The sequence below is a fragment of the Natrix helvetica genome (assembly GCF_964273705.1).
Source record: "Natrix helvetica genome assembly, chromosome: 1".
Lineage (NCBI taxonomy): Eukaryota > Metazoa > Chordata > Lepidosauria > Squamata > Natricidae > Natrix > Natrix helvetica.
In genome coordinates, this window is record NC_138548.1 from 106390224 (window position 1) to 106413858 (window position 23635).

Here is a 23635-nt window from a genome sequence, read left to right on the forward strand (position 1 = left end):
ATTGAAATTGATGGACCTGTGATTAAACAAATTTGAAGTAGAATTAATAATAACGTGGTATGTACACCTATACCAAAGAAGGGAGAAACAAGGGAGCTGTGGTGCTAATTCCTCATGAAAGCACAGTTTTGCTTAAGATCTTTACAAAGAAGAATAAAGCCATACATAGAGAAGAAAGGCCAAATGAACAGGCAGGTTTTAGAAAAAGCAGAGGGACATGAGATTAGAGTGTTAACAAAAGATGGATAATGGAGAGAGCAAGAGAATTCAAGATGGTTTACTTTTCCTTTATTGGCTGCAGCAAGGCCTTTGTGTAGATTCATGCCAGAATGAGGAATATATTAAGGCATGCCAGAACATTTGATTATTCTTCAGAGGCACCTTTAAAAGCTCCTGTAAAAACTGAATTTGGAGAAACCAAGAAGTTCAGAATTAGGAAGGCTTTGAGATAAAAATGCATATTATCCTCATATTTGTCCAATTACACAGGAAATATATTATAAGATAGCAGGCTTGGAAAGATTACAGCTAGAATCAAAATTGGAGGTCAAAATGCAAATATTTGATATATGCAGGGAGCACCACTGTTATCTGACAGATTAATTTCTTGTGAAGATAAAAATGGAAAGAAAGAAAAAATAAGACTTTTTTCATGTTCAGTGTTTAATTATGGTTGCAGACCTCAACTGATATACACAGAAAATACAACCATAAAAAATAATATGTGATAGTATTTTGATTAGTGCATTAGCCCTAGCCTACTGGAAATACCATTCTGCATCACGTCCTAGATGCCAGGGAGCAGCATTTTTCTACTATGTTTACAACTTTTGAGTTAGTGTCAGCCAAAAAACATTGGATACAGAATTCACCAGGCTGATCACAATGTTTCGCTACTATAGGCTGCAACAGCCTTAGCCAAATATCAGTATAGGGCTGAATCTTAAGAACTCATGTTTGAACTTCTCCAGAGTCAGATGGCCAAAGACTCAGAGACTGTTATATCTGCTTTAAGACTGCCAAAGGGAGAGTATTAAAATGGTCTGCAAAGAAGGCCTGGGCTATTTAAAGTAATTAAGCAACTTCAGATAATTTGCACAATAATATCATAGTTATGTTCCATCCAATTGTAGCCATCTCCTGGCAATTCTATGGTCTCTTTCCATATTATGCAATTCTTGTAGGTGAACTCTTGTAGCCTCCAGCATTTTGTTGGGCCATCACTTTTACTGATGGCCTTTCTGTCCATCTTGATCAACATTATCATCTATTCTATCACATCGCATAATCTCCAAAGTAATATAAGTTTTGTTTTGCTACAGTACTTCTACTGAGTATTCAAGCTTGCTTCCTCTAAAACAAAATAGTGAAAAGAGGCTAAAAATGGTATTTTAGGCTTTCTCCTACCTTTCTCCAGCTCAGTTTGGTTGACTTCGTGTTGTAACTCTATGTCATCAATCCACTGCTTAGTTACCTTCTTAGTTTTGTTGAAATCAGAACAGGTACAGGGCAGCACATAAGTGTTTAGTTTACTTATAAAACTTCCCCATTATTTGAAACTGAATATGTTGATTCCATTCGCAGGAGCATCTTTATGGTTACAGACTAAACCTTAGCCAATAACATTATCTGGCAATTTTTTTTATTTTTATTCTGGAGATGCCAGTATCTATCGGTGCTACATTGGAAACACATTTATGGTTCTGAAAGAGGGAACTTGAAAAGCCAATCCATATGATTTCTGAAACAGCAAAGTTAGGGAATCTAAATACATTCTACAAATGATTTGAACAACTGTTTTTTTAGCAGAGATTAGTGACAAATGTTAAGATGACAAAGATAGCGTGAACTAGCTTGTTTACCTATCAGTGACATTAAAGAAGATAAGTTTTGCATGTTTTGGGCATGAGTAAAAATAAAGACAAGTGGTTGCTGGAGATGTAAAGAAGAGATTAATTCTAGGGAAACAGGTAATGACAGACATAATGAGAAAATATATGGATATTTTTACAGCAGAGATCAGAATAGTTAATGCAATAGTCAAAGCAGGACATGGAAAAGGAGCAAGACCTCTCTGAATTATGGATTTGGATATAATTATCCAGAGTACCATGGGCCACAAGAAAAACCAATCAATCCAGTTTAGACTGACTTCTTTCTTGAAGCAATAATTAGCAAGCAGAAATATATATACGTCAGGCATATGATGCAGGCAGATAACAGAATACAGGTAGTTCTTGACTTGTGACCACAATTGGGAGCAGAATTTCAGTTATAAGATGTTGTAGTCATATATCAAGGCACCCATGTAACCAGACCCATTTTTTTAATAATTGTTAAGTGAACCACATTGCTGTTAAGTGAATCCATTCTCACAAATGGGTTTCTTTTGCCAGACACTGGAAAAATTTGTTGCAAATCATGGACACATGTCCATGAGACAGGGCAGCCAATTATAAATGTGAGCTGGTTGCCAAGTGCCTAAAATGCAGTCATGTGATGGAGGGGTGGGCACAACTTTTTACAACAGTTGGAAGTGTTTTATGGGGCATAAATGATACTTTATGGGTTATAAGGCACCCTTTCCAAGACTGTCATAACTTCAAACAGTTGTTAACCAACCAGTTGAGGCCTATTTATAGAAAAAAAACCTATTATGTTTGGTAAGCTTGAAAGAAGGGGAAAAAAGGAATGACACCAGCTGTGGTGAAAGATAAAATAAGGAGATTGGTAGAATGTCCTGATAGGTCAAGATGGTGGACTTTTGTCACCAATGGGTCACACCTGACTTGATAGCACCTAAACTAACTATCATGATTCCAGACCAAAAAGAGAACTGCAATATAATCAGAATCAAAAGAGATTCTTCCTAACAATTGAAAATGATAAACATAGTTGAGCTACTTCTTCCATAACATCTTAAAATAACTGCTGACTATAAAACTTCCTTTTTACAACCCTCAATTCGAAATAGAGTTGGGGCAATTGGATGGAGCTGAGAATGAATTAATATAACTAGGTCTTTGCAATATAAAATAACATAACCGCTGCAATTTTATCCTGATTTCACCACAGAATTTTTCTGTGGTTGTTATCCTGTTTTATGTATAAAAAATGACAATAAAACTGATATACCCTTATTGTTTTCAAGTTGGTTATATAAAACGTTATACTATTTAATGAATAAAATGTATTTAATTTCCAACTGATAATCTGATATAATCTCAGATTCAGCAAACATTAAATTAGCATCAACTTGACTATCATATTTTTTGATGTAGCCTTTATGTTATGCGCTCGTTAATCATATAACATACTCCTTAGCCACATCGCTAGGCTTGTTGTGACATTTGTATATGATATTGGAAACTACATTTATTTTAAATTAATAGAGTCATGCCATAATGATTCTCAAACTATGTGCATTTATTGTAAAGGGCCTCTATCAGGATTTTGTGAAGAGAACTCTCATTTTGGAATTGACTTAAGGCAATAAAAGCCAGTTTTCAATATGAAATGTGAAAAGGAACAAAGGAGGAAACTGCAATATTTGAATAATATCCTGAGGGGAAAAACCAAACAACTAAACTTTGGAGTCTCTCAAAAGTTGTTAATGACTGGAGAAAAGGTTCTCTCTTTGAAGTTCTGATGAGAGGTAATGGATTTTTATGTTTGTTTGGAATGCTCAATCTCTGTTTCTACATATTTAACTCATGTAGTGGAAAATAAATTCAAATGTTATACATGGCTGTAAGCTTCTGCAGTTATCCTTCAAATAGGAACTTAACATTCCAAAGCAAAGGAAATGAAATCAGATGATGATAGATAGGTAGACAGACAGACAGACAGACAGAGATAGACAGACAGACAGCCAGACAGCCAGACAGCCAGACAAATAAGCCACTAGAAATGTATAACAAGAGCAACTACAATGCTACTAGAATATAAGTTGCAAATAGCAAAAAGTTGGATACCTTCAGATATTATCACCCCATATTAGAAATTCTATAGAGCTTATATTTACATAGCTTCTGCATCTATGTCGCAGTGCCTGAAATGGAACATCGGGACAAAGCAATAGAACCCTTGTGTTCTCGTGTGCGGACGGTACTCAACCAATTTGTAGGTATCACACATAAAAAGAAGTTATGGATGTAAGGGAATCTCATACAAATGTTACAAATAGGAATCCCTTTGCCAAATCCGAGAAAAGATAATCCCTGTAAGCAAGGAGAAATGTTGTAACCCGTGTTTTTACGTTACTGATACAAATTGCCGAAAGAGTCATGTTTCAAGGCTATGAAACATTTTTTTTCTTTTTAATAAACCCTACTAACTGATGTCCATGGCTTATTTTCCTAACTCAACAAAAGCACTCTACAGACACAGCTTTATTCTTTGAAACAGACACAAAGCCCATTTTTCCCTCTCTAAGCTGTCAAAGTACAAAAGAAAATGTATAAAGTCTTGCACAGATGTAGCAAAGTACTGGATTACATCCTTTGGCAGGTGCTCAATATGCAGCCCACATAATCATATGTTAATGACTGGAGTGTGTTAATCAGCATGCATACCTGATTCCTTCTCAACCAAAGTAGGAAAGAAACCAAACAATTTACAGCATATAAATGCTGCTACTTTCAAAACACGCTGGGGGAAAAAAATACTGCAATTGAATGAAAGACTGTTTCCAAAGCCTGATATCCATAGAAGCTCCAAAAAAGCATGCTGTTATAATAATAATAATAATAATATATTTATTTCTTAGCCGCACCCTCTCCCGAAGGACTCGGGGCGGCGTACAATGAAACATACGAAATAAATATGTAAACAAAACAAACATATAGCAAAGACATATACTGAAACATACACAAGGAGGAGGTCGATTGATAAAAACAATTAAAATACAATATATAAAACCCCTAGAAATTAAATGTAATTAAAATACCCAGTTAAAAACCCGTCAGGAGCGATATGGTTAGATCAAAGTTGAGCCAGGCCAGCTGCTTGGAATAGGTGGGTCTTAAGCTTAATACGGAAGGAGCGGAGGTCAGAGGTATTCCTAATATCCGGAGGGAGGTCATTCCACAGGGCTGGGCCCGCCACAGAGAAGGCTCTACTCCTAGGCGCCGCCCCACGACATTGTCTAGCGGACGGCACCTGGAGGAGCCCCTCTTTATCTATAACCTAGATAAAGCTGAAGGCCCATAATCAATGATTAAGTTTTAAAAAGAAACAAATCCCAATGTTCCAGCTTTCCTCAAAGCTACATCCTCATTTCTTTTCCCAAGACCTAATTTCAAATAAAAATTTTGGGGAAAATTTTGGGGAACACATTCTGAATCCCACAGTCCCACTTTGTATGTCATAGGCACATAACATATGATAATCTATATATATAAAAGTGAAATACCACTCATGCATCATCACGAAATCTCCAGAACCGTAAAGCCTACAAACTTGAAATATGGCATATATGTTCATCTTGACTTCTAGGTGCTCACTAAGAAAGGATTTTTCAAAATGACCATTAGATCATTAGTATTTCTTATATTATTATTAACATGCTCTGACGCTAAGGAGTTAGACTGAGGGACAGAATGGGATAAGACAGGAGAGGTCTCTGTGGGGCAAGCCTGAGGGAGAGAAGAAGATAGGAGAGGATCAATGAGGCCAGCCTGAGGGAGAGAAGGGGAGAGGAGAGGAGCGGCTTCTGTGGGGCAAGCCTGTGGGAGAGAAGGGGAGAGGAGAGGCCAATCATAACTACTCATTAATTTTCAAGCTATAAGTATCAATTTATCAAGCCCGATCACATAGTTTCATAGTGGAGCACAAGTATCCAGCTAGTACATTATATAGTTGTCAAATCATTTATTTGGAAAGGAGATACAAAGCCCATTACCTATTGTTAATCTTACCACATTACAATTATACTTCATATCCATGCCTGGACATGCCCTAGTATTTACCTAACAAGACGACACTATTAGTATATTTCAATTTCAAAAGACTTTGCTTTTTCACCACCTTTGAGTACCATCTTTTTCCCATTTCCCCATGCTATATTGGCTAGTCATAGATCCTCTTTTCCCTTCCCCATATGCCATCTTTTTCTTAGCATTCTGATTCAAAGAGGGATACCAGTGCCAAGTTAGCATATTAAAGTAGCAGTTGGCATCATATAACTTTAATTAAAGCAACATTTGGAAGGCTGTAGATGTCAGCATAATCCGGAATAAAAGTATATTGGTTTTATATTGCAATCCATACATTGCTAAGGTGTGCTTCCTAAACTGAATGGACTGTAATAGGGCAGACCTCAACGTTGTACTACAGAACATATTGCTGCACTTGATCCTACAAGGAACAATTCCAGAGAGATGGGGCGGAACTGCACTCTTATTGAAGACATCTATCCATGTAAACTCTGAAGCAAACACAGTTGGCTTCAGTTCATGCATTCACTTACAAATAAGACAGGCATACTATTTTCTATAGCTATTGTATGCGAGCATTACATCATGGATTTTTTTTTCCAGATGAAAGCACATGGTCAGGTATCATTTTACAAATATAGATTTCATTCTTAGCTTGAAGGAAGCTCGAACATGACTTGAAGTGCCCACACATTTTTAGAAGGAAAGCCAATGAAGTGGTATAATGGGACAATGTTTGGACTTGGGATGGAAAGTGGACAGATCCAACTTCAAGCTCACCTTCAGCTATAGAAGTTTAATGGATGATTCAGAAAAGCCAATTGCTTTCTTTCAACAAAATTTGCCTCATAGTATTGCTGTGGTTAAGATAAACAACAAGAAGCAGTATATATACTACCTTGAGCTCCTGTACAAAGGAAGAATATGACTCTAATAAATAAAATAAAAGTTATGTGGCTTCTATATATTATTTAGTGTTATTGTTACATTCATCAAGTGGTCCACTGTTGCCCTACTATCGAGAACAGTAGTTTATTGAGACATGAATCTATTTGGAAATGTTGTTTATTATACTGAGAATATGTAGCTCCTATTATGTAGCTCCTTTCATACTCTATTCTAGTCTAGTCTATTATAAATTTATTTGTTTGTTTGTTTGTTTATTGAATTTATATTGCCGCCTATTCGCCCATGGCGATTCAAGGCGGCTTACAGAATATAAAACCATATTTAAAACAATAAAAACTAACAAAGAGTCAAATAAATTAATATAGTACAATATAATAAAATCACCTCCCACCCCCGCCCTGGTGACAGCAGATCACATAAGCCATTTAATGGGTACCATCCTGCTCTGGGTTCCCTACGCCCGCTGGCAGAACCAGGTCTTCAGTGCCTTCCGGACGAATATTAGAGTGACAGTTATTCTAATCTCTGGGAGAATGATGCTCCAGAGAGAGGAGCCACCATGGAGGAGGCCCTTCTTCTGGGTCCCACCAGATGTAGCTCCCTCAGGGATGGGACCTGCAACATTCCCTGCCTCCCCACTCTGATGGGTTGGGTAGAGACAGCCCCTCAGATAACCTGGTCCCAAGACATGAAGGGCTTTAAAGGTGACAGACAGCACCTTGAATTGCACCCAGAAGCAAATCAGCAACCATTGCAGCTCCCGCAGGAGAGGTGATACATGTGCACACAAAACCATATGGGCCACTGCTTTTTGTACCAACTGGAGCCTCCAGATGGTCTTCAAGGGCAGCCCCATGTAGAGCGTGTTGTGATAGTCAAGATGGGAAGTGACTAGGGCATGAGTGACTGTGAGTAGGGACTGTTGGTTCAGGAAAGGGGATAACTGGTGCACAATACACAGCTGCGCAAAGGCCCTCCTGGCCACAACCATTATTAAATTATTACTTAATCAATATAACTTGGAGAGGCAGTATATATATTTTATTTTTATAGAAAAGAACAAATTAGAAATTTTAAACCCAAATCATATAATGCCCAACTGTACACAAAGATATACATACATAAATTCAATAAGAGTTATTAACTCTTTCACTGAATTATACTTCAAGTTTTTACAGGTGAAACTCGAAAAATTAGAATATCGTGCAAAAGTTCATTTATTTCAGTAATGCAACTTACAAAGTGAAACTAATATATGGGATAGACTCATTACATGCAAAGCAAGAAAGTTCAATCCATGATTTGTCATAATTGTGATAATTATGGCTTACAGCTCATGAAACCCCAAATCCACAATCTCAGAAAATTTGAATATTACATGCAATCAATAAAACAAGGATTATATCTAGAACAATATCGTACATCTGAAAAGTATAAGCATGCATTTGTACTCAGTACTTGGTTTGGGCCCCTTTTGCAGCCATTACTGCCTCGATGCGGCGTGGCATGGAAGCTATCAGCCTGTGGCACTGCTGAGGTGTTATGGAAGACCAGAATGCTTCAATAGCGGCCTTCAGCTCTTCCGCATTGTTCGGTCTCACGTCTCTCATCTTTCTCTTGGCAATGCCCCATAGATTCTCTATGGGGCTCAGGTCAGGCAAGTTTGCTGGCCAATCAAGCACAGTAATCCCACGATCATTGAACCGGGTTTTGGTGCTTTTGGCCGTGTGGGCAGGTGCCAGGTCAGACTGGAAAATGAAGTCAGCATCCCCATAAAGCTCGTCTGCGGAAGGAAGCATGAAGTGCTCCAAAATCTCCTGGTAGACGGCTGCATTGACCCTGGACTTAATGAAGCACAGTGGACCAACACCAGCAGATGACATGGCTCCCCAAATCAAACCTACTGTGGAAACTTCACACTGGACTTCAAGCATCTTGCAGTGTATGCCCCTCCATTCTTCCTCCATACTCTGGGCCCTTGGTTTCCAAATGAGATGCAAAAGTTGCTCTCATCAGAAAAGAGAACTTTGGACCACTGAGCAACAGACCAGGTCTGTTTTTCTTTAGCCCAGGTAAGACGCTTCTGATGCTGTTTGTTGTTCAGGAGCGGCTTGACAAGAGGAATACGGCATTTAAAGCCCATGTCCAGGATCCATCTGTGTGTGGTGGCTCTTGATGCACTGACTCCAGCCTCAGTCCAGTCCTTGTGAAAGTCCACAACACTTTTGAATGGCCTTTTCCTGACAATCCTCTCCAGGCTGCGGTCATCCCTGCTGCTTGTGCACCTTTTTCTTCCACAATTTTCCCTTCCACATAACTTTCTATTAATGTGCTTTGATACAGCACTTTGGGAACATCCAATTTCTTTTGCAATTACCTTTTGAGGCTTTCCCTCCTTATGGAGGGTGTCAATGATGGTTTTCTGCACAATTGTCAGGTCAGCAGTCTTTCCCATGATTGTGATTCTACTGAACCAGACTGAGAGATCATTTAAAGGCTTAGGAACCCTTTGCAGGTGTTATGGCTTAATTAGCTGCTTAGATTGGGACACTTTGAGCATAGACTATTGCACCTTTTCACAATATTCTAATTTTCTGAGATTGTGGATTTGGGGTTTCATGAGCTGTAAGACACAATCATCACAATTATGACAAATCATGGCTTGAACCATCTTGCTTTGCATGTAATGAGTCTATCTCATATATTAGTTTCACCTTTTAAGTTGCGTTACTGAAATAAATGAACTTTTGCACGATATTCTAATTTTTCAAGTTTCACTTGAATATGTTGGTTAACATGCATCACCAAAAGGCAATATATTTAGCAGTTATTGTCAACAGACATATATTTTAAGCACAAATTTAGAAGTACACTTTTAATTTCTGAGCCAACTTATATACACGAGTTAATCAAATTTACATTTGTGTTGCTAATTTTAAATGTCATAACCCCTTTTGAAAAAGGCAAACATTGACCTGTTTCACACATTCCACTAAGCCATGGTTATTCTCAAGCATCATTCATTGGATTCATATAATTCAGGTAAGGTAAGCCATCAAACATAGTTTTTATATCACAATGGCTGTGATTACAAGATACATCATGTTGAAACCGAATATGGCTTGGTACAATGTGTGAACACAGTCACAATCTAGGAGAATCCTACAATCCAGACAGATTTACTTAAATGTGAGCACAGAAATGACTACAGGTGGAAGATGATCTACCATACAAAGAATTTATGAGAATAATTATGAGAGTCACTTTTAAATCAACCAAATCTAATGTTCTCAAATGCTCATCAATTTCCTTGTTTGTGTGGCTGTTAGAAAACACAAAATACGAGGACTGTGTCCTGTTTCACCTCCCGATAAATTAATTTTGCTCCATGGTACACAAATTGTACAAGTCAATCTTAACAATATTTCTACATTAAAGTTTTTTTTAAATCAATCAGTCGATATCTCGATAATTTATTAGACAAACAGGAGGTGTCTCATCAAAGCTGATGAATAATCCAGCAAGAACGGGAACTAGGGAATAGATTGATCAAATTCCATAATGTCGAGTTTAACAGATTACTGAAAGGAAATTTATTAAATGAAGTTTGACTCTACTTATATGTTCTAAATGTGCCCTTCAAGCTTCCCCAGCTTGTTATTTAGACCCATACAGAAAACCTAATCAATATGTTGTCTAAAAGGATACATTGCTCATCGGGTTGCATATAAGTAAAGCTTCAGGGATAGAAGAAGCAGGAGGAAAGGAGGAACTATCCTACTGTGAATGGCAAGTTCTAAACAGATACATGATTTCCAGTGGTGGGATTCAAAAATTTGTACTACTGGTTCTGTGGGCATGGCTTGGTGGGCGAGGCATGGATTGGTGGGCGTGGCATGGATTGGTGGTTATGGCTTCATGGACGTGGCAGGGGAAGAATACTGTAAAATCTCCATTCCCCCCCCCCCCACTCCAGGGGAAGGTTACTGCAAAATCCCCATTTCCTCCCAATCAGCTGGGACTCGGGAGGCAGAGAATAGATGGGAGTGGGGCCAGTCAGAAGTGGTATTTACTGGTTCGCTGAACTACTCAAAATTTCCGCTACCAGTTCTCCAGAACTGGTCAGAACCTCCTGAATACCACCTCTGATGGTTTCATCAGATTGCTAGGTCACTTTGTTTTAAGAAGGTGATACTGAAGTAATATTTTATAGGATTATGTCAAAGCATGTCTTGCAATACTCAATCCAAGAAATATTTTACAGGAAGAATACAGAGGCATGATAGAAAAAGTTGGACAATCAAGCATTACAAGTAGTCCTTGAATTACAACAGTTAATTTAATGACCATTCAAAGCTACAATGGCACTGAAAAAGAAAACCTATTTTCACAGTTATGATTGTTGCACCATCCCCATGATCATGTGATCAAAATTTAGAAGCTTGGCAACTGATTCATATTTATGGCCATTGCTGTGTCCCAAGGTTACGTGGTCCCCTTTTATGATCTTCTGACACGCAAAGTTGATGGAGAAGCCAGATTCACTTAACGTCCGTGTTACTAACTTACCCAATGCATTGATTCAGTTAACAGAAATTTTGGGCGGAACTCTGGTTTTAACTCGAGGAGTACCTGTATTTCTTCTGCCACTACTTGTTTTCATCCAATATCTATTTTTAGTGCCACCTGAGTAAGAAATAAGGACCTTTATAACCACTTCTTTTTTTATTGTTACTCCCTGAGTTTTTTTTAAGGCTATCCTCATAAAATTCTACCGTTTTTGCTGAGGCAGCTACAATAATTCCTATAAAGCATTGGCACTCTGATCCAACTGGAATATTTCCTTTTTTCCAAACCAGAATTTAAAAATAAAGATGTGCAAAGTCTGAAAATATTCTCGGCTGAAATCATGTTTCAAAGGTTCCAAGCTATAAACAAAGCACTTAGAACAAAGCAGCAGAACTCCGAGTGTTCCAAGAATTTTTTGTACTGCTGTTTGTTGGTATGTAATTGGTTGGTCTTTTTTCAAACTTTTTTCTGACAGCAGGAACAGTCCAGACCTCAGTACTGTTAACAGGGTGGGAGGGGTGGTGGTGAGAACATGTAGAGAACTGGGAGGAAAGCAGCACTTAAGCACACAGCCATAGAAGAAGACAGCTATTTACCCATGCAAGCTTTCTAGCCTGTTCGTGAGTAATCACTCTTTTGTTTAGCTTTGTTTTATTTGTTTTGCTCTAAGGAAAATAGACTTCAAGGGGGTAGACAATGTGCAATGGATTTGTGCTTATTCTGTCAGCAAATAAAGCAAATGTGTATGGAGGGGTGGGAGATATTGTGATTAGCATGCAATTGGTGCAAATGCAAAGATCACCAGTACAATGTTGGTTTAGTTAATTTGCTGAGTTTGGATATGAGTGTGCATATTACTCTTCTGCATATTACTCTGATGAAGCTAAGCAGAAGTAGTTTTTTGGGAGATTTAGTAGGTATGCATTCTATGAATCCCCTTGTATTTACTGCCATGTAATAATTTTATTCCTGCAGTTAAAAGGAATCAGCAGCTACTCCATGTATAAGAAAAAAATTAAGCAAAGGGAACATGATTTATTTTGCCAACAGCAACAAAAATGTGTAATTGTATGTTTAAAAATCATGAACTTTAAAGAAAAAAATGATAATAATAAAATCATAAGGGGAAAAATGTATTTGCCTTCCTGGCATATTTATTTTCTGACTTAGAAAGATGCTAGTTGAAAGGAATGGTGGCTGATTTTTGTCCATTTGCTAGCTCAATTCCTCAGAATGTATTTTAAAAGCTAACTAATCTATCTTATGAAACTAAGAAAAAGTGGTTCTGTGACCAGATTCTTATTTAAACTGAACTTATTATTCAGAGGATGAGGCCAGGTCTATTTTCTCATTGTTTTCTATGATAATTCGTATTTTAGTGCATTCATAAATATTTTAAAAATAAACCTCTAGCCAGTTTTTATCCAAGTTGATTGGCCAGTATCAATCAGCATGGTCTACCACCAATCTATTTGTGAAATTGTGGAATGAGAAACAAGGGAACAATGGGTTCTGAATATAATTAAAAACTTCACACAAACAAAAAGCTTTTAGTTATTTATCTTTACTTTATGACTCTACAGAGAAATCATTATGTCATAGTATATAATTATTCTTCATCTATTTGTTTCCTTACAAAAACCAGCCATTTGTTGATTTTCACTGGAAGACAGGGAAGAGAGGGAGGGAGGGAAGGAAGGAAGGCAGATTTGAATTCAGGCTCTGAACTGAAAAGGGAGACTCTGAATCTGAGATTTAAAAAAAACCTCCTTTCCAGATCACCAAGTCTAGATCCAAACAGAATCACGTGCATATGCTATTATTATACTCTATTATTGTTCTTGCTTTTCAAACTAACCTTTCTGCAATAAATGCTCCAAGCTCTTTAATTCCAGTTAATTCCAGGTTACTTATTTTCCTGTCTTAGCAATAGCAATAGTATTTAGTACTTTACAACCGTCTCTAAGCAGTTTACAGAGTTAGTACATTGCCCTCAACAATCTGGGTCCTCATTTTACTGACCTCAGAAGGATGGAAGACTGAGTCAACCTTGGGAATCGAACTCCTCACAGTGGGCAGAGTCAGCCTACAAAACTGCATTGTATCCACTGAGCCATCATGGTTATTTAATTATTTACATTGTTCTCAAGTAAATAAAAACAAAGGTTATAATTTGTAAATCTACTATAAAGGTTATAATTTGTAAATCTACCTTAAAATGTACCTTTAAAGATATTTTTGCTCCAATTTTTTTCAGGAACAGGAGCATCAAAACTTATCACTTCTCAGGTGTACTGAAGATTTGCCTTCTCCAATTGTTAAGATTCTTCCCATTGTAAATCTACAAGAATTGTGATTATTCAAGCTGAAGCTACTCCAGGCCTAATATAGAAATTGTTGCCTGTTGCTGAATCTATCAAATGAACAATCTCCATAGGCAATGAAGAGTGAGTGCAAAAATAATTTCTAAATGCACCTCCCATTTGTTAAATTCATCATAGAAGTAACAGTTGGGGATACTAAAGGGGAAATATTTTGGCTTCCAGATATTCAAAACACACAAAAACAATTTTCATTTATACAATTGATTTAATGATACGTGTAAGTTAAATATACAGGGTATTTAATATATTATGTTACTGTGATCTTATATTGTAAGCCAGATAAGTGCTCCTATTCAGAATACTGGAAATTAAGGCATTTTTTTTCATATTCCTTATTGTTATTAAATCTTGCATCATTGCATTAGGTGGCATCAACTAATCATTAATTGGTCCCAAACGTAACTATTCACATGAATGATTTACTCATGTTAGCAGCGTAGAATCTCAGCATCAATTTCAGCAAGGACAAGCCAAACCAAGCCAAATGTATTTTAGTGACTGTACACCGCCCCGAGTCCTTTCCGGGAGAGGGGGCGGTCTATAAGTGTGAATAATAAATAAATAAAAATAAAAAACCATAAACTGTCCAACAGCTCCATTCCTGGAAACTATGGAACTTCTGCAAGATCTTCTGGGAATGCAGATGTTGGACAGTTTGTGACTTTTCCTTGCTGTGACCAGAACTCATGTTGTTCTTAATATTAATAACCTCATCTGTTTAGAAACTGCAACTTGATAATTATTTCTTACCTGTAAATGATGCTATATATGTTTTAAACAGTGCTTTAGATATTACATGAGCTGTTAATTTCATGGTGGAAGAAGATAAATATTTAATTAATAAATTAATTGAAATATCTCAATTATTATAATTGGTGTGAAAATATTATTCACGTAGGTAATAATTTTTACAAACTAGCAGTGATTTCTACTAATTCATAGAAGACTATTCCTTCTGCTTTTTTAAAGATATGTGTTAACCCTGAAGCCATTTTGGAACATCTTCAGGGCTGCCACAGTGAGGCTGGATAGAGCTATGGAAATGGGAAGGGGGAAGAGAGATAGCTGGGGACTTGTAGCCAAAATTAAATTCTTTCTCCTGGGAACAAAGGATGTTCCCACCAGGTGCTGACTAAAGCCAGCTGAAATTGAGACTGTGACCTAGTTGGGCCATGTGATGGACATGTTTACCGGGGAGGGGGGGCAGAATTTTGATTTCTAATTTCAGTGGTGAAAACTTTGGAACTTCAGAATCGGGTTTTCACCAGATGTGCCAATATGATATGCCTAATAAATTCAGACTTTGAGGAGAGCCTTGCCCTCAGCATTTTGATTGCATTGGGTCTGTTACTTGAAACCTTGACATTATGTTTGATTTAATTCAAATAAAACTGATGATTTACAAGTAGAGGTAGTTGTCGGTTGTGATGAAGTAGGCGATCACATGAGCAGACCCATTTTAAGATTATTATAGTGGAAATTGTTTACGAAAACACCATAATCATTAAGCAAACCCATTTCTGGCAAAAAAAATTGTTTAAAATCACTGACATATGATCACAGAGCACTTTAAACATGATTGTGTGAGGGACAAGTCAAAACTTTAAAACCAGGTCATAAATAGCTTTTGGAGGATCCATCATAGATTTGAATGGCTAAATAAATATAATTAATAAATATAATACATTCTATGCTCTATAATACTACTCAGTAACACAATGCTCATTTAAGAATTAGGGATTTGAAAGAAAAATAAACTTTGCCCTTTGATATACAGTAAATCCACCATATTTTCACTTTACAAATCAGTATATGAATTTTGCAGTTTTCTAAAACTATATACCAAAATCCATATACCAGGAATGATATTTACAAGAATACATCTATAACATTACGGTTAAAAATACAAAAAAAAGTACTATACAACCAAAATAAATGATATATTGAAAGATCTACACAGTTACAAAATGTATATAAAACAAAATGAATATGAAATATGTACAAATTTTAAATGTACTTCTAAAAATGATGTAAAATGTATGGAAGAAATGAAGAAAGTGACATGTTTTTTTACATCTCTAGCAGCACTATTTCTCATTTTCAATCCTTCTGCATATCATTTCATATGAAAGCAAATCTTTATCAAGATAATATAAAGGATAGGTATACTGAACGTTTGGTTACAAAATCACCCCATGGTGCAGCTATAAATGGGCATATATATATATTGATCCATAGGAACAATTACTCCTGAAGTATACCTCCTCTATGCCTTTCCATGATCATCTCCCTACAAGCTTTTGGTATTCTTTCCACCATGTTTCCATTGACACAATACTTTTATTTCTTAATATAAAATGTGGAAGAAATTATTAAATACGTAAGGAAAAAGCTTATTATTTAACTCAACCACTCATCAAAAGGCCACAGGTGGAATTCTATAATGTTTTCACCGTCTACAATTTAAGAATTAGTACTTCATTCTCAAGAGATAATTGGGAATCTTTGTTCCATAGACACATTCATAGCCAAAGAAAACAATTGTATGGACTTCACACACACTGATCCCACAGCAGTAGTGACCAAAATATACATGTCTTTTTTCTGACCACTGTGAAAATTTCACACACAATATCGAAGTGTTAATGCCTGGAAGCATAATTATTCTTTTTTAAAAAAAAAATAACTGCCCATCAAATATGAACTGGGAGGAAAAGTGAGAACATTGAACACAATATTGAACTGTGAACACAAAGCTTCTTGTCCTAGTTGAGGCACACAAACTAAAAAAAAATGCAAGAATGCTCAAAAGGGTTTGATCAAATGAATACCATGCACAGCCTGCGATTGAACCAAGATCTAGATGCATCATGACAGAACACATTTAATACCTAACTATGTTATAAGCTATAATGCTTTTCCATGCGATATACAATACTTATTGAGATCATTTTCATTTAAAGATCAGATTTGCACTAAAGAGTTAGCCCTTGTTTATATGAAATTACTTAGCCTACTGGAGGCCATAAGCTCAGTAATTATTTTCAGCTAGTCTCTCAAAGGTGATTCAAAAAAACTGATAATGGTGTAACTTGTATCTCTTTCAGCTTCTTGAAAATGCTAGAGTTGATGTGAAGCTTAATTTTTCCACAGAAACAGAAAATCTTGAAGGAAGAATCAAGCAGCCACAGGCCTTGTTCTGTCTCCTTTTGCATTTGCTTGCAGTTACTTTATAAGTGATTGATCTCATTAACTGTATAAGGCACCTGGATTCAGAGGCACCTTTTTTCTCTCATTACATAGTATGAGCAACTTTGGGAACTTAGTTTATGCCTTAGGGAAGCACAGCAGAATTGGTAATCCTCTTTGGAATTACTCCACAACTATGGAGAAGGATACATTTTACTGAAATACCATTATGTCTACATCTTCTTGGAAAGTCTGCGCAGTAACAAAAGGCCAGAAATCTTTATTTAAAAAATGATGTGTCATCCTTGCAAAAGGTTCCCTCAGTATCAAAGTCAGCACCAAATTTTGCTCCTACACCATCCCAAATGTAGTATAAGATGAGGCCAGGCACTGGGCAGAAAATGTCAATCAATCAGAAAGTAACTGCTGCCTAGCTGACACCACTTGATGTCACCTAATCAGAGAGATAGATGAGAGATTACATTGAGGGATGATGTAAGGACCAAGACATTTAGCTGCCTCAGGTTATATACTAAATCAATTCAGAGGTCCTGAGCCAAAATAGAATGTTGGTTCCAACTTTGGTGTTCAGATATTGCACAATAAAAGCATACAGGTAGGCGACAGGCAAACCTGTAGCAAGGAGAGGCATCCTTAAATACAATACTTGGCAGGTGGCTAAGCAATTGGAGGTAATTTCCTGAAGATGCTCACCTAACATGTAAACCTGTGCTTGCAAGATAGTAGTGAAGTACTAAACCAACAATACCGACCCCATCATTATTGTACCTTCAAGAAGAGCAAGAAAAAATAAGCAAGAAGTAAGAAATGAGATTCATTGTTTAAAAAAAATCCAACCTTAAATCTCTAATAAGAATTAAGTCCTATTAAATTCAACTAGACTTCCAATAAGTGGGCATATGATTGCACTCAATTTCATAAATTTGGGAGCCTTTGAAGTAAGCAGCCCTGTAATGAAGTCAATTCCTCTAAAAAGAAATAGCTAAAAGAGAGAACAGATAGGGGAGGGTAAAGCCTACATTTTAAAGAAGGAGAAGAGGGGGGAAAGCATATCCAGCATATGGTCTCTGTCAGCAATGCACTTGTGGCTACGCTTTTTTTAAATATAGTATATAGATCATTATTTTTCTCTGGAAAAGCACAATAAATCAAATTATTTGACACTGTAATTTTTGGCAAGTTTTTCAGCAAAATTTCAGTCTGCCCACCATACCACTAAGATAATGTCTGTTACTTTATGTCTTTATTGATGCCATAGAAATGCTGTGACCACACACTTATAAAATAGAAACCTTACATATTTAGACGATAAAAGAAGGTTTTTCCATTTGCAATTTATTATTACCAATATATAAAATCAATGCCTGGAAATGGAAAGTTTTTACTGAAGTTAACATTTCTTTAAAATGGACAATATGTCTGTATATAGTGGATATATATATATATATATATATATATATATATATATATATATATGTATGTATGTGTGTGTGTGTGTGTGTGTGTGTGTGTGTGTGTGTGTGTGTGTATATATATATATATATATATATATATATATATATATATATATATATATATATATATATATATATATATATATGTCAAAGGAATACTTATAAAATTGATTATGTTATCCATATATATATAATCAACCAGTATAACATTTACCTCAGAAGTCAAAATCCTCTTCATCATAAACACATACTTTACTGTAGAATCTAAATAGCTGTGAGTGCATTTTGAAATGTTCTTCATTTTGTATCACATTAATGGGTTATAACAAAAAATTAGACTACTGTTAATAAGAATTTTCAGCTAGCACGAACTGTTCTACAGTCTGTCCTAAGAGGGATGGTATCCTCTAACGTCAGGATTTAAAGAATATGGCAATCAACTCCTTCCTATCGTATGATTCTATGGAAGCTTTTCTACTTCTAAGCTTTTCTTACTGCTGCTTCGCCATTTCTCAAACATATACAACAACAAGGAACTTTTATCATTGTTATCTATATGCTGTGGAATGGAATCATAGTCATTTTAAACTTCAAATGAGAAGTTCTCAAACAGTAGCAATTTAGAGAGAGAGATGCTGCATTTTTCCAATGTTAATATTGTGTGCTGATACATGAGCACAGCTGAAAATCCTTCAGAAATTAGATTTTAGAGATCATGCCAAACATTTTTCTAAAGTCTGCTAACATGAAGAAAAGATACCACTGTTAAAACAATAAAATATCTGGCTGTACAAAAATCAACTAACTGTGTCAATTAACCAACAGCTACCGTGTTTCCTCAAAAATAAAACAGAGTCTTATTTTCTTTTGACCCCTGGAATAAGAACTTGGCCTTATTTTCAGGGAGGTCTTATTATTTTTGAGGTGCAGGAGGCAGCGAGTGTGGTCACCTCATGGCTGCTGCTGAGTTGCAATATTTTCGGAGAGGGCTTATTTTTGGGGGAAGGCTTATTTCAGCGCATGTGCTCAAAAAACCGATTGGGCTTACTATACGGGGAGGTCTTATTTTCAGGGAAACATGGTATTATGTTAAAAGTTAAATCAGAAAACAGCAATATCTATACTTAACAAAGATATTTATTTTTTGAAGGCAATTTAATCATGGCCTTATTGGGAAAAACTTGTATATTTTTATCCAAGAAAAAAACTGTTAAGCTTGCTGATTTCTTGTTCATTATATTCAAGCATTGAATATAATTCAATGGTTTAGCCGTGGTTTAGTACAGACAAAATTATTGCACTCTGATTCTGCTGAAAGGACAAACCATTGTCCTGTAAATTGATGTGTTCTCCAAATTCAAAATAAGACTTCATGAATCTGGCTTGTTTTCTTTCATCTTACCCAAGATTAACCGCAAACCATTTCCCCCCCCCCCCAAAAAAAAAGGTGAATCTGGAAGAAATGGGAATCATTTATAAATAGACACTAATATAATTTAGTATAATAGTCAAACCAATCCACAGTACAATCCCAAAAAGATTGTAGATAAGGAAAGCTGCCCTAAACGATGACTCAAAATGTACCACCCCTTCGGGACATACCATCCTATGCTGAGTTGAGATAACACTGTTCCAGTCTGAGTCTGGTTGGATTGTAGTGACTAGAGCTGGGAGCTCTTCAGAGTGAGGTTTGTTGTGCAATATGGTGTGCAGAGGCAGATGGGAAGTGACAAGTTCTTCATTGTTGTCGTCTTCCTGCTCCTGTGATGCTAAGTCCTGGGTTGTTGTTCCCTCTCCATCAGATGCAAATGGAGAGGTGGCCTGCTTGGAAGACATTCTTCTACAAAATAAGCAAAGGAAATACACAGACGCTTTTTATTAAATAGAAAGATAAGATTGTAAACTTAACAAAATGCATTCTGAGGCTGAAAAATATGCAAATTGTAGCCTGCTTATCATGGTGAAAAGTGACCGACTAAGAGCTTGTTGAGGCAATGTTATCACAATAAAACATATGTTTTATGGCAAATTTGTTGTTGAGAGAGGTTGAAGTCAGGTTAAGGCATAGAAATAGCTTCTTTCTATCCTATGTAGCACCAGAGTTCCCATCTGGAACAAATTCACAATTCATGGAGAAGCCTGTAAAGTTAGCAACATTTGGGGTTCCAACTGGCCACTTCAGGTCCCTGGACTCTGCACTTCCATGGCCATTTGTGCTGACACTACACACACAGCCATTTTCTTTTGCAGGGAAGGGAAACAGAAAATGTGAAATTCAGAAATGAGAATGCCAACCTTATATAAATCTTCGTAATGACCCAAAGGTGCTTTTTCAAGAGGCAACTGGACTTTCTGGTTTTTCTTTGAAGATGAAGAATCTTCTTCAGCTCTGACTGGATGATGGGGAAATGGAAGGATTTCTCTTGTCCTGATGGGTTTTTTAGAACAAATATAGGAGAACAAACCCATCAAGACAAGATTCAGCAATCCATCTTTATTTAAAAGACAAAGGCCATTCTTTTAAAGACAGCAAAGTCCACATTTTGGATAGAGAGGACCACTGGTTTGAAATAGGGGTCAAAGAGGCCATCTATGTCAAAACTGAACAGCTCTCTCTCAACAGAGGGAGAGGGACACCACATCATCTCTTTCCAGTCTACAACACAGTCCTTTCAGGAATTCCAAGGCGGCTCAAAATCCTTTTGCACTACTCAAGTGACCCTGAGTACACAGATAAATCTCCAAGTGGCTTCAACGACCCTCTAAAAGAATGCAAATGACGAGCTGTCTGCAAGGAATATAAATCCTTCCATTCTTCACCATCCAGTCAGGACTAAAGAAGCTTCTTGGATGAGAAGTGAAATATCTTCAAAGAAAAAAAAAAGTCCAGTTGCCTCTTGATAAAGCACCTTTGGGACAACCATGAACTGGGTGACCGAGAATTTCCATAGACAGTCAACATCAGAGTTTTAAAGAACTCAGGGTTCCTATCTATGCATAGATTAAAACCTGTAGAGACTTCTGCCAGTCAGCATTAAACAGCACACACAATATCCTATCATTCATATTGCTATTTAAGATGATTTCCTTCCTAAAGAGAAAATATATGAATTAACTACTGAACATAGTCAGCCAGATGTTTGCTGCAACTGTAGTAAGCTATTCTAGCCAATTTTTTGAATGCTTACTTTCATTGTTGTACTTTTCTTCAAGGGTCTGAAAATCACTTTTTAAAAAAGTTCTATCCATCAGAATATCAACAGTGGTTTCCAGCTCCTGGAAGAAGAGAGACAGCAATCCCAACAGATTTCCAAATTTCATTAAGACAGCTACAAAAATTCTTGCCATTGGTTTTATGCTGATTTTGGAAAAACAAAATATTTGTGAGTTTTGCTCTTCAAATGATGGCTCAATCATCATAATAAACTCTGTTCATTAAAACTTCTTTTTTCTAAGGAAAATATTTCCCAACCTGCCCCCAATCCAGAGGGTAGGGCCATTATTGTGTGATTCGGTTAACAAAGTCCTGGAATATTAATTGAGAAAAGTGATATAATGTTATGTGTATCTTACGGAATAATGTATAGCTTGAGTGGTGTTTCACAGTTATACAGGGTATCAATTTGTTACTATTATATATTTCAAACGAGCATACAATTTGGAATACAATTAAATAAAAAGAAATATTAAAAATATATCTGTAATATCCGTTAATATCTTCACTATATATTTAACCTTTTTGGTCTTAACCTTTAATTTTTTTCCACCAGAATGGAATCAATTTAATGCTAACAAAATATAAATTATTTCAGTAAAAATTAAAATGTTGTATAGATTCTAAATTTTCTAAAATCTCACGATATATCATTTTTTCTAAAACTGTTTCAACAACTCTAGAATGAGGTCTCCACCTTAATTACTCTTTAATAATAATTGATTTCATACAATTTCCTTTAAAATGTGCAAATCAGTTAACAAGGGAAACCACATGAGCATTTTCCAAATTAGCAAATCATTAACTCAGTAGTACTGTTTCTATAGACAAATAATTACTGATTAAGGAGCCTGGAAATCTGAGAGTAACAGTTAAATTTACAAATCTGACACATGCTTTCATGAATATTACAGTGAAAGAAATATCAAGTGTAAAAAATAATAATAATTAAGTTAATTCCAATTTAAATAGTAGGTTTTAATGTAGCAGGATTTAACAGCTACTATTAAATTTCTCACTATTAATGAGAAGACTCGGATTTAGTATCTTACATGAAAAAATAATAATAAAGAATCAGGTAATATTATTTATTTTTAAATGAAAGCATTATAGATTTCCTTAATAAGTTTTATAAATATATATAAATATCAATGTAGAGCAAAAGAAAAAAACCTTTAAAATGATTATAATGATGTTTAGGCTGATATCTCCGCCATGAGAATTAGTTACACAGAAGTATCATCTAAGATGCTACATTAAAAGTGACTTTCTATATAAACAACTAAGAAACTGATTCCTGAATATTCTGTACATATCAAAACCAAAAAACAACTGTTGTCAAAGTAGAGCATGATCTAATTGTGATACAGGTATTGCACACAGATAAGTCATAACAAATATTTAGAATCAGGGTGCAAGACATAATACTTTATTTCAAAGACAATTAACAGGCTATACCCATGCCTTATTCGGCACATTAAAATTGTGAATATATTGTCACAGATTTAACACAAAGGTGCCTTTAAAACAGTTCTTTGGAATATGATTCTATTCACTTGAGTCTTTGCAGGCATCTTCCAATTACAAACAAGACCAACGTCTTCCAGAAGGAATACATTTTGTCTGCATTTTTCAGTTTAAATTAATCATGACACAAACCCAGAAATGAAAATGTCTCATAAGAATAATTCCAACTACAAACTGCACCAATGAATAACAGTGCACAAACCTAATTATATGCAACTGTGCAGCTGCAAAAATAGGTTAAATCTGTCTAAAGCTCTGAGATGATTTTTAAAGGCTGGTTTGTTAGACAGTGTTTTCTTAAGAAAGGCCGGGCCCTCAGTCCTAATCAGCCAATAAATTATTTCCTGCAATTATATTAAATAGAAAATTATCTTCAAATTGGGAATGTTAATTGAAAATCAAAATTCAGAGTGAAGTTTAAAAATTACATGC

The 23635-nt window shown here is 36.0% G+C and overlaps 1 protein-coding gene across 18 annotated transcripts in view; it reads right to left on the reverse strand.

Moving 5' to 3' along the window:
* The window catches only part of SOX6 (SRY-box transcription factor 6), a 489348-nt gene that overhangs the window by 267418 nt on the left and 198295 nt on the right, over positions 1-23635 (reverse strand). For 17 of the 18 annotated variants that reach the window (XM_081937703.1, XM_081937695.1, XM_081937693.1 and 14 more), the window contains one exon: positions 20065-20302. The exons of the other annotated variant lie outside the window; for it this stretch is intronic. In XM_081937703.1, the coding sequence (XP_081793829.1) occupies positions 20065-20298 (234 nt within the window). In that variant the 5' untranslated portion in view covers positions 20299-20302. The remainder of the gene's footprint in view (positions 1-20064; positions 20303-23635) is intronic. 18 annotated transcript variants of the gene reach the window in all.